The sequence below is a fragment of the Furipterus horrens genome, unplaced genomic scaffold (assembly GCF_987537825.1).
Source record: "Furipterus horrens unplaced genomic scaffold, mFurHor1.1.pri manual_scaffold_12, whole genome shotgun sequence".
In the NCBI taxonomy this organism is placed as follows: Eukaryota; Metazoa; Chordata; class Mammalia; order Chiroptera; family Furipteridae; genus Furipterus; species Furipterus horrens.
Genome location: NW_028327182.1, coordinates 77,788,777 through 77,800,383, shown reverse-complemented (window position 1 = coordinate 77,800,383; position 11,607 = coordinate 77,788,777). Strand labels below are relative to the sequence as shown.

General features: G+C 38.3%; 1 protein-coding gene across 2 annotated transcripts; it reads right to left on the bottom strand.

Annotated features, from left to right (window-relative positions):
• Positions 1 to 627: 627 nt before the first annotated feature.
• LSM1 (LSM1 homolog, mRNA degradation associated) lies at positions 628 to 11,457 on the bottom strand. 2 transcript variants are annotated; one of them, XM_090258714.1, is made up of 5 exons: positions 11,179 to 11,457; positions 6,957 to 7,025; positions 5,572 to 5,687; positions 3,513 to 3,628; positions 1,071 to 1,135 (listed from the first exon to the last, which is right to left on the bottom strand). In XM_090258714.1, exons 1-4 carry the CDS (start codon positions 11,222 to 11,224, stop codon positions 3,521 to 3,523), a joined length of 339 nt encoding a protein of 112 aa, XP_090114840.1. In that variant the 5' UTR covers positions 11,225 to 11,457; the 3' UTR covers positions 1,071 to 1,135; positions 3,513 to 3,520. The 2 variants fall into 2 exon arrangements, with proteins under 2 accessions (XP_090114838.1, XP_090114840.1); XM_090258712.1 differs by lacking the exon at positions 3,513 to 3,628 and having other exon boundaries at positions 628 to 1,135; positions 11,179 to 11,402.
• Positions 11,458 to 11,607: the final 150 nt, after the last annotated feature.

Genomic DNA, 11,607 nt, shown 5'->3' with positions numbered 1-11,607 from the left:
CTCAAGCCCAAGGTGCCAGGGGAGGAACAAAGTAAAAATTTTAACCTATGTCTCCTAAACTCCAAGTTCAGTACATTGGTCACTGAACTATGCTGTACTCTCTTCAGTAGTCTGTTCCACTTACTATGCAATCAGCATCATACTAGGAAAGTGGCATCACTACGGGTGTCAGCCAGGAATAACCTAGATGCATCAGTCACTGAAACACCATTTGTGTTCCTTTTTGATAATAGTATAGGAGGTTCAACTCAATCCAAAGGACTAGAAAAACGAACTAAATGAACAGAAGGTTTACAGAAAAAGTCACCTCACTAAAACATTGGCTCTCATGGGAACCTAGTTTCAAATAGCTGTTGGTGAAGCCAGAACAGCAAGTTTAGTAAGTGATGTTGTTTCTCAAACTTGAGGCTTTTGTTATAACCCATAACAGTGAAACTTCACTGAAAGCCCTTCCTGAAGGCTGAAAATGTGTTTTTCTTAACAATGGGGATAGGGGAGGACAAGATATTTAGTATGAAAACTTTCGTTCGTAACTAGCAACTTGGAAGTGACAGAAGTGTCTACACCTTTAAGACCAGAAACTTAATTGACTGTTCACTGGAGACAACTCAAACTTGGGAAATAACATGGCAGTTTTGAGATTCATATTTTATTTACAAGAAAATGAAGAATGTCCCCTGTAAACTCTAATTTGGGATCAGAAGAGCAATATGGGGAAGTAGTTGCTGGCTCCATAGTGATGTGTGAAGGGAGTCCATCCAACTGTCCCTTTGGACAGTGATTTTGTTATTAAAAAGGAAAAAAATAAAGCCACGTGATTTTTTCATGTTGCACGTGAAAGAATTCAAAAGAAAAATAACTTCAAAATTCTAGTCTCTAGTCAAATGTGTGAGGTGACCAGAATGTCACTTTCATTCAGTGGCAGCCCCTGCTCCCCAAGAGCAGTAGCGTCGGAGCAAAAGATTTAATACTCATCAAGAGTGTCTGCTCGAGGAATAGAGAGACCTCGATCTTTAAGAGCCTGAACTTTCAGCTTCTCGGCTTCCAGCTTGGTCTGCTGTTCTACCCTTTGTTCTTCTAGGATTTCTTCAATGGACACTTGCTGAAGGGGTGTGTCACTCTCCTTTTCCAAGTCCTACAAAACAAGCAGGTTTGAAAAGCTTCACCTGATGACCAAGAATAGAAAACATTACAGATCTCAAGACAAATGGATTCCTATGTCAGGTTTGGGTTATTTTTCATGACTGTGACATGGCTGAAATATCTTTCTCCTAGGAACAGATAAATTTTACAAAGAAATGGCTGGCCACACTACTACAGAATGAATACTTACATGAATGTGGTAATAGGGATCAGTAACAGTGTGTGTAACAAAGCTTTAGGTTGTCTGAAATCCTACATTAATCAAGAACTAATTTTCTTTTAATAAAAATTTTGTGGGGGCTATTTCTCCAACCCCAGAGAATCCAAGAGAGAAGTTACTAAGGCCAAAATGGCTTTAGCTAAGATTTGTATTTTTATATTATCAAAGTCAGTTTAATTTCTGGAGGTTGTTGCTCAGTAAAAAAAGACAACACAGATTCAAGGAAGCACCCTCTCCCACCAAAGACAATAAACTGTCCCTCTGTTGTATTAATTAGGAGTCTTTAAATTTTAACAAGACTCTTTTCCCCTTTATGGCAACAAAGTCTTCTAGAGAAAACTTCAGCAGACCAGTTAGAATACTAAACCAGTTTGGCCCCAATATAGTTCTCTGATTTTAACTAAAAAATTGTTTTGCTTACTAAAAAATTTTTTCATTATTAAAAAAATACATGCTCATTGTATGACATTTAAAAAATAGACAAGCAGAAATTTAAAAAAATAACAAAACTTAATTCCCGTATAGAGGGATAACATTTTGGTGAATATCCTTTCCAATTTTTCCATGTATATATTGACTTTAAAAAAACCCACAATGCAAATAGTAATTTTTTCATTTAATATGGCATAACAGACTTAATAGTTTTATATTTGAAGAACTTATAAACATTTAAAAACTATTTTATTTTTTATTCTAGAGAGAGGGGAAGGGAGGGAGAAGGAGAGAGGGTGAGAAACATCAATTGTTTGCCTTCTTTTTTGTACACGCCCCAAACTGAACCTGCAACCCAGGCATGTGCCCTGAGAATCAAACTGGAGACCTTTTGGTTCGCAGGATGATGCCCAACCACCTGAGCCACACCAACTGGGGTAAACACCTTGTAAACATTTGATAACCAATCTTGCTATTAAAAAAAAAAAAATCTCATTATTATCCACAGATTCAGTTCATTCTATTTAAAATGAACATACAGGCATTACTTTGTTTTTTGACCAGAAAGCCTATACAGACAGGGTATTTCTTTTTTTTATTTTTGTAAAGATTTATTTATTTTTAGAAACATGGGAAGGGAGGGAGAAAGAGAGAGGGAGACAAACATCAAAGTGAAAGAGAAACATTGATTGGTGGCCCCTTGTACGTGCCTGGCCCAGGGACCAAACATGCAACCCAGGCGTGTGCCCTGACCAGGAATTGAACCAGCAACCTTGCACTTTGTGGCATGATGCCAACCAACTGAGCCACACTAGTCAAGGCATTCTTATTTCTCATCCTCTTCTCTGATTTTCAGTAATAAATTCTGGGAAGGCATTACACATATACAAACTCTCCAGATGTTCTAGCCTATCACTAGATACTAATCTTAGATGCTCCTAAGGCCTCAGAACCCAAAGGCTGTGACATATCAGGTGGAGGAGTCTCACCAGAGGTTTAGATAAAAGCCACACAAATTACATAAGCAAACCCTGCCCTGGGTCGAATGTTAACTGCACCCAGGAGAATATATGTTATCATGTGTAACCTACCCTCACAACCCATGAGTAGCAGCTGAAGGGAAGTTCATGTTCTTAGCTTAGCATACTGCCTCTTGGACTTTTCAATATGTTACTCGTTGAGTTATTTGTGTGGTTTTGATGATGTTCTTTCCCAATAATCTCTCTTGTTACTTAAGACTGTACATCACCATCCTTGAGGCAGAATCCAGGGACAACTTAAGCAATGAAATGTTTACAGAATCTAAAGGTTTCTGGTATGTGTTTTCCTAGAGTTGGCAGTTAATTGCTTCAAACTATTGATTCATATAACTAAGTAAGCATTCCTGTAATTTCTTCAGTGCTACCACTGTAAAAAGTCTGCAGCATCCAAACTATAATATAGAAAGAGTACTTTCTCCATAAAAGGGCTAGGAAACAATGAATCTCCAAGAACGAACACAAGTTCACTTCTCCTCACATACATATACACCCAACAAAGGGACAATTAGTGCCAATATAAGTGGCATGAAAGCCTTTCTGTGATGTTTACTACTATAAAACTGAAGCACAGTATGTGTTAATATTTTAACTTAAATATTTACTCCTGATAGCAAAGTAATATGTTTTCTCTTTAAAAATTAAACTTAGAAAAGTGTAAAAAAGGAAAAAATAATTACCCATAATCCTACTGGCCAGAGAGGGGTTGGCCCCTCTTAATGTACTGGCAGATCACTTCACAATCATTTACTACTCCTCCCTCACATCTCTGGGTGGTACAGTGTTTTATTTCAACCTTTACATAATACAAAGAGATGACAATTTCTGTTGCATCAACATGCAAGAAATGATATAGTGAACAAAATATCAACCACACAAAAAAATTTTTAGAAGAGCTATTTCATATATTTTATAACAGCATTTGAGCAGTATTGATTAGTCATGTCTAGCTAACTATCTCAAACAAGGCCTCTGAACCAACCTGACCCTGGTAGAATTATCTCCTTATTTTCTCAAAGGGCTTATTGTTAAAAATAGCTATGGACCAAATCACTCCACTCAAAAGAATTCTGTAAACCTGATTTAAGATCTGGCTAGGTATTGGGAAACTTTACTGAAAACTTTAGAAATAACAGGAAAAGATAAAATCAAGCAAATGTCAAAGTTTTTTATTTTGATTTTCCCAGCAAACCCAATAAGCAGAAGCAGCAGGATCAAATGAAAGGTATTAAATAAGGTACTTTTAAAGTAATGTTTCATGTAAGACATGAAATGAGGTTCATCTTTAAAAAAATTTTTTTAAAAATCCTTTCCTGAGAATATATTTACTGATTTTTTAAGAGAGAAATATGGATCAGTTGCCTTCTGTACGTGCCCTGACTGGGGATGCAACCCACGACCTTTTAGTGTACGGGATGATGCTCCAACCAACTGAATCACCCAGCCAGGGTAATGAGATTTATCTTTTTAAAATGTTGAGTACTTCAGGCCCTAGCCGGGTAGCTCAGCTGGTTAATGTCATCCCAATACATTGGGGTTGTGGGTTCAATCCATGGTCAGGGCACATACAGGAATCAACCAATGAATGCATGGTTAAGTAGAACAACAAATCATATTTCTCTCTCCCTTACTCTCCCTCTAAAGTCAATCGATCAATAAAATTTTTTTAAAATAAATAAAATGTTGAGTCCTTTTAATAGTCTTATGTAAAGGGTTGGGCAAAAGTAGGCTTACAGTTGTGAGCACACGAAACAGTTTACTGTTGTATTATTATTTATTAATTATAGTATTATTTTCTATACAAACAACTGTATACCTACTTTTGCCCACTCTGAAGATAAAATAATTTTCTAGTAGTTTTGTATGTATATATGCATACATGTGTGTATACATGCATGCCCCCCCATAGTAACAACACTTGTGAAAACTTAACTTTTCACCTGCCAGCTAGTCTTCCTCTTCATTCAAATGAAGCGGAGCTCCATTATCAGGATGGTTCACGGAAAGGCTTCTATAACCATTCTTTACCTCCCCCCCTTAAAAAAGATATCACATTGTATATGCAATATGTCTTTCCTTCCAAACACAGCTCATTAACTTTATGCCATGAAAAACTACTTGGACCAATTGTTTAAATGACTGAAAAATATATGATGTATATAAATCTTACTTTATTAAATTTCAAGTTTTTCAATTTTCTGCTATTAGAAATAGCAGAAATAATACATTAATGAACACATTTATAAGATCGAATTCTTTTTTTTTTTTTTTTTAAGTCCTCACCCAAGGGACATTTTTTCATTGCTTTTTTAGAGAGAGGAAGGGAGAGAGAAACATGGATGCAAGAGAGAAATATCACTGGCTGCCTCCCGTACGTGCCTGAACTGGGGACCAAACCCACAACTTAGGTATGTACCCTGACTGGGAATCAAACCCATAACCTTTTGGGGACAACACTCCAACCAACTGAGACACGTCTGCCAGGGCAGGATGGTGAAATCAATGATATTTTGCTCTAACGGGATCAAATCTTTAAAATGCCAAGAGGCACTGTAACGAAGTTAATTATTCTCTGTAACTTTACTTTTACAATTGTGGCTTTCCTAAGTTAATTTGGTGGTTTCCTGTGAGATGCTGGGTTAAATGTGGAAAATATATATTTTCCCTCTTGAAAAGACAAAAAGAAACCTAACTAGCATGATTGTCAAGACCCATAGCAGCTTAACAGTTTTCACTTACTATTTCTCCTAGTAGGACCACATTTTCTCCTCTGACCACAAAAATCCCTCGAGGAATATCACCGTATTTTTTGCCCACATGAATACGCTCCACAGTCTGATGTAGCACTAAATTAGCTATAAGTGTACAGGGAAGAAACAAAGATATTTAGTTCAAATTTTGGGTAAAGGTCCGTAACTCAGTTATTTCAAGTAGAAAAGATTTAGCTAAACATGATTTCAAAACTTTCCAATTCACGGAAAAACTAAAATTTCAAACAATCTCCTATTTCATTACAACACACCACTTGAGACTTTTAATCAACAGCAAACTGAGAGAGCATTCAGAATTATGTTGCACTAATACATGAGTGATGGTGGGGAAAAAAAGAACATTAAATTCATTTATCAATTAATTGCTAATATCAACATGGCTGTAAGAAAATATAAATGAGTGGGGACTTGAAAGACTTTAAACAACTGCAGAGATTAAAAATCTATTTTTTTTAAGAAGGAAACAGTTTTTCTATGCTGTGTGGTTATGTGTATGTGATGATTTACCAAAGATTTAACTTTGTTTCAGTATTTAAGATTCATTTAACCCAATACAAGTGTCCATGAATTAAGATACAGCAAAAACCTATTTTTTTCACTTTGTCAGATAACCATTCCTGGTAATCTGAGAGTAAAGTTAGTATTACTTTTCCCTCAAAGAAGTTTGATGAATTTGACTTAGGAGTCAGAATCCTGATCTGTTAACAACAATTTTCTTCTTTCAATGGGTGCCATTTATCTTGTTTTTTTCCTCATGCCCAAATCCACTGACCTAGCAGATTTCAAACAAATGTTGATATGAACTAAGAAGTTTCTTAAAGCAGAAGCAAATATAGATCTCTTTAGAAAAATGCAGGGCACAAAACCAAGACTGAGACTCTTGAGTCTGACGTATCCCTAAAAGTGTAAAACCTTGAGCTTAAATGTCGGGGTCCCTCACAAGCTTTAGAAAATGCCTTCTACCCAGTTTTCACTGGACAGGGAGGGATTACCTTCAGTGCAGGAACTGCTTTGAAGAGTAATCCCACCCAAGCCAATGTACAAATGAGCAACTTTTTTAGTAGACTGAGTTTATTTCTGTCTTTTGGCTCCCTCTAATGGGGAAAAAAAGAAGTCTAAAACATTGTAATCATATTTTCCTGTGAAAACCAGTTTTAGAAATACAAGCTTGAAAATACAATCTTTTGAACCATCTACTAATTTAGGGTACAATGATATAATGAGTCAAAACAGTATTCCATTATGCCGAACACATGAAAAAGTTGCAGATAAATACACAATACGAAATAACAAAAACACAACGGGCAGCTCTTATTATCCAGAGTACAATAGAAGTCTATAACTAATACATACCAAATTGATCAATGCTTCTCAAAAAGCCTATAAGTGTCCTTCCATCGCGAAGCAGAACCAAGTGCTTTTCTGGGGACAGGAAAAAAGGTCTTTAAAAAGTGAAAACTGTTAGCTTCAGTGAGTTTATGGGGTAACAACAAAAATAAAGTTGATAGTTTCAGCTCTACCACTTACTGTTCCAAGGATTTAAGGTGGACTCCATTGGGAAATTAGAGGGAGGACTAAGGCAGCCTGGAGTTTAGATTAGAATAGCAATTTTCAACCAGTGCACCGCAAGAATTTTCAAAACATGCAATGCCTGACTCTAGTCAGGGGCACTGACCTCTATTCCCTTAGACTGTCAAACAAAACAAAAAAACAACAACACAATAACAGCCAACCCAACAATAGCTGTCCAGTGTGAACAAATCAAAAGTATACCTATTTTTTTGGTCAGATCAGCAAAAAATATGTTTTCGGTGTCCTGCAGAATTTTAGTAAATAGTTTATGTGTGCCACGAGATGAAAAAGGCTGAAAATCTCTGGATTACAAGATTAGTGGTGAAAAGAGTCAGAGCAGTGTGGTGGGCTGGAAAAGGGACTGGGTGCGTAGTCAGAAGTCTGACTGGCTCTAGACCCTAATGTTTGATAGTTAAACTCCCCTTTCCCCACCAGGGTCATGTCAGTTTCTATATTTGCAAACTGAGAAATTTACCCTAGATGATCTTCATGATCTCAATTCTAAGATTATTTCTCCCCTGATCTTAGAAGAGCTTTTGTTTCACACTTTGGAACCCAGGAAGGTTTAAAAAAAAAAAGAATGTCCCAAACATGTAAAAGGATGATGCTAATAATAGGCTACAGCAAAAATTCAGTAATATTTATTGAGAGCTATGTGTTACTCTGGGGCCTAGATATATAGTATAGAATAAGACTCAGAAAATCACCAACCTTATGAATTTATATTCCTGGTGGAGGAAGGCAAACAAAATGACCTACTGTGATTAGTACAATGTAATAATAAATAAGGTAGCAAAATAGTATGATCCAGAGAGGGAAAGTAGCTACAGAAGAGTGGCTAGAGTGGGTCGCCAGGGACAACCTCTCTGAAGAGGTGACTGAGCTGACTCTGAAGAATAACAACACAGAGCCATGTGGTCTGAAAGAAGGAAGGAACAGCTATGCAGTTTGTAGGGATAATTCAGCCATGTGGCGTATAGCCTAGTAAGATAGCAGGCATGCTGCAGCTTTAATCATGCAACTTCAAATGACTCCAAAGTTGCCAAGGACTCCACTTTGCAGACCTGGACTTTCTGGACTTTTACATGCAGAGAGGACTCTCTTGGAACTTGTGCCTTTACTGGACTTCATCATAATCCAGTTCAACATGGCACATGCTTTCCTGGACTATTGTATGAAGGCTGATGACATCGTATCCCACCAGATCCTGAAGGAGAGAGCTGACAGATAAGGGATGGGGAATTTCTGGGCATGGTTTTGGCTTACAGCCTTTTAGGGAGCAAGGGAAGTGCTGGGTCACGTGGGAGAACAGGGCTCTGAGCAGGAGTGCTCCCAGCCCTCCCCAGGTTGGAAGGAATATTGTAAATAAAGACCTGTTTTCCTAAAGAAAAAAAAAAAAAAGAATGACAATAAGCCAGTCACTAAAATAGCTAGTAAAGTTTATTCATTGTTTTCTTTAATGCCATGTATAAAGTACTTTCTAGATACAGAATAGAGGAATAAGACAAGTTGATTCTTCCCTGAAATAATTTATAATTGGGCTATAATTAAGTTACCATAAGAAAGTACATTTTAATTACATGAGACTTGAGAGAAACTCTAGCTGGAGGACATATCTGAGTTGGTCCTCGAAAGGTAGATTTTTTGTCCATGGGAAGAGTGACAGAGAGAGGGAAATCTGTAATTAGGCAGGAGAGAAAAAAGGGCTATGTAACCATATGTCTGGTGAAAAGTTGAGAGTGTGAAGGGAAATGACAGGAAATGAAGTCAGAGAAGAACTTGGACCAGTTTGGATTTGACTTCATTGGGAACAAGAAAACACTGAAGACTGAACTTGCCAAAAAGGAAGAGTGGCTGATGCTACTCCGAGTCTAAAGCATAACGAGACCTGAACCAAGGTAGAGACAAGAAGGGAGACGATGAGAGGACTAAGATTGCGCAGTTGTAAGTAATAGGATATGTCCACTAACTGAGTTTGTATATGTGGGTAGGTGTGAGAGAGTGGGGTGCTAAAGGAATGAGTTAAAGAACATACAGTAACTGAGTCATCATGTCAGGGAGGACCATTTACCAAAAGTTGGAAGTAAAAGAAGCAAGCTCAAGGTGGAAGATTATCAGCTGCTTATAATTCTGAAGTGCTATCAGGATACTTACGTAGAAAGGTCAAAAGACAGTTGTAAATATAAGATTGGAATGCCAAAGAGTTCAGAATTAGAAAAAGCAATTTTGGATAAGGCCACAAAGAGGTGATATAGTTAGTGAAGTTCAGGAAATTTTTTTAGAGACTTAAAGAAAGAAGCAGGTCAAAAATGGAACCTAAGAGACTGTTTTAAGGAACAGTATGAATTGGAGAGGTAAGAAAATCAGCAAGTGCTAGTGTTAGAGAAATCAAGAGCACAGATTAAAAATCCAGTATCACACTGTAATAATATCACAAAGCTACAGAGGGGAGGGGAAAGCCCAGAAGATTGAATTTGCCTATTAATAGTGGACTTGCAGTAGTGTGTTGATAACAAAAATCAAATTGCAGGGGAACTGAGGCAGTCTGTTGCAGGTGGTCAGAAAGATGATGACTCAAGAGATTTGGGGGTAAGGATATGAAAAAAAGGATAGAAGTTTGAAGGAGGCCACAACTGAAAAAAAAGTTCAGATGGACAGATAAAAACATACATGAAGAAAAGGATACAGGGGGAGAGAGGATGGGTGAAAATACTAGAAAGACAAGGGAGAGAGGAGGAAACTAGGAGGGGAGCAGTGAAGGGTGCATATGAAATGGTTTCAAGCTTTTCAGTAAAGGAGGAGTCTTGGAATCTACCAAAAAAAAAAAAGAAGATTAGGCGGCTTGAGAACAAAAATTATTTTAAATAAAATGACAGAATGTGTTAGGACCTCAAATATCTAATTCAGATATATGACAAGAGGTGAGAGCAAAAGTGCATCCTCAGACCTAAAACTTAAGTTTTCACTACATTACAGAGGTTTGCACAGTGATTATTTACATGAATTTGGTCCAATTTACACTACATTTCCCTTCAGTAGCAAAATCACTAATTTGGATTTGTAAAATGATCCAGATGATAAAAAGAGTTTAATTATACACTCCTTATTTTGTATACATAGTAACTGTAGAGACTTGTAACTTTTTTGGAACTGTGTATAAATGTATAAACCCCATTTTGCAGCAATTGCAAGTTAATGAGACAGATCACACAATTAAAAGATTAAAACGATTACAAAAAATCTTGCTTGAGGAATAATTCACAGATGAGAGTTTAGCAAAAAGAAAGATGGCTCCTGTGTAAGTGGCTCCTCTTTTGTAGAGGACTGACCTCCTCTTCAGGACAATGACTAGGAATAAGGCGAGTCTTCTTAGTAAAAGCAAAAGAAAACTGCCTAACAGAAGTAAAGAAGTTTGAAGTGACTCAGCCTTCCCAGAAAAGTCAATACCTGGTCTGGCAATGGTCTCTACTACCACAACCTTAAAGTGCTAAAGACCCTCACGGTAGTATAATATTACAAATGGCTACAGAGCATGAAGCCTATGTTTACTGCCAATTAAGTCCAAATACTTTTGTCTTAATACTTTCATTTCTTAATGAATCCTTTCTCTAAATATTCTCATCCATCCACCAGGCACAAACTGGTACTTAGAAACATCGCAGAGGAAGGCAGTAGAGTGGGCGGGGGCAAATTTCGTGTTTGGGCCTCAGCAGCCCCGTCCCTCGCAAGCAAGACTGAATTCTGCAGCTTGTGGCTGAGCAGCCCGTGAACTGGTGGAGACTGCAGGACAGACTAATACAGGTTAGAGGCTAGGAGGTGTGCAAACGGTGTGTCCCTGTGGCTCCTCCATCCCGTGCAGATTGTCAACGCCATATACCCAGAAATGTGCTATAAACATCCCGTCCCCCACACCACACTCATTGTACGAGCTCTCTCCAAAGAGTCAGCCGTCCGGGAGGAGGGTCTCACCCCAGACTTCACCCGAATGAGATGAGCAACTCACTGTCGATGTCCTCAATGAGGCTGGCGGTGCCAGGCATGTAGTTCATTTTCAGCTGAGATAAGGCTGCAATGTATAGCGGCAAAGGGCCAGCGTGTCCAACACCTCCTACTCCTACCGTAGTCACCGACTCGGCGGGACCGGGACAGCAATACGACCCCCAACCAGCACTTCTGCCCCGGCCGGGGCACGCCGGAAACCCCTACATATTATCCCCACCCACTTCCGGTATCACGTGCCCGTCCTTAGGAAGAGGCGGGGCCGTCGTGCGGTACAGGAATACCCTTTCTCCGTCCCTGAAGAGAGGGAAAGAGGAATCTAGATTGCACAGGTGGTGGGAAAATATGTCCTTTTTTCTAAGAAACACGGTGCTGCCCCTCGTTTTCCTGCTCCTTCAGCCCCAGAATCATGGACTTCAGTCCTTCTCGGGAC

Bases quoted from the DNA above. Each gene is read 5' to 3' on its own strand.
- LSM1 (XM_090258712.1), bottom strand. From the start codon at position 11,224: ATGAACTACATGCCTGGCACCGCCAGCCTCATTGAGGACATCGACA. The intron at 7,026-11,178 runs GTGAGTTGCTCA...TCCTGTCCCCAG, and splicing joins CCTCATTGAGGACATCGACA to AAAAGCACTTGGTTCTGCTT. The intron at 5,688-6,956 runs GTATGTATTAGT...GTACACTTATAG, and splicing joins GAGAAGCATTGATCAATTTG to CTAATTTAGTGCTACATCAG.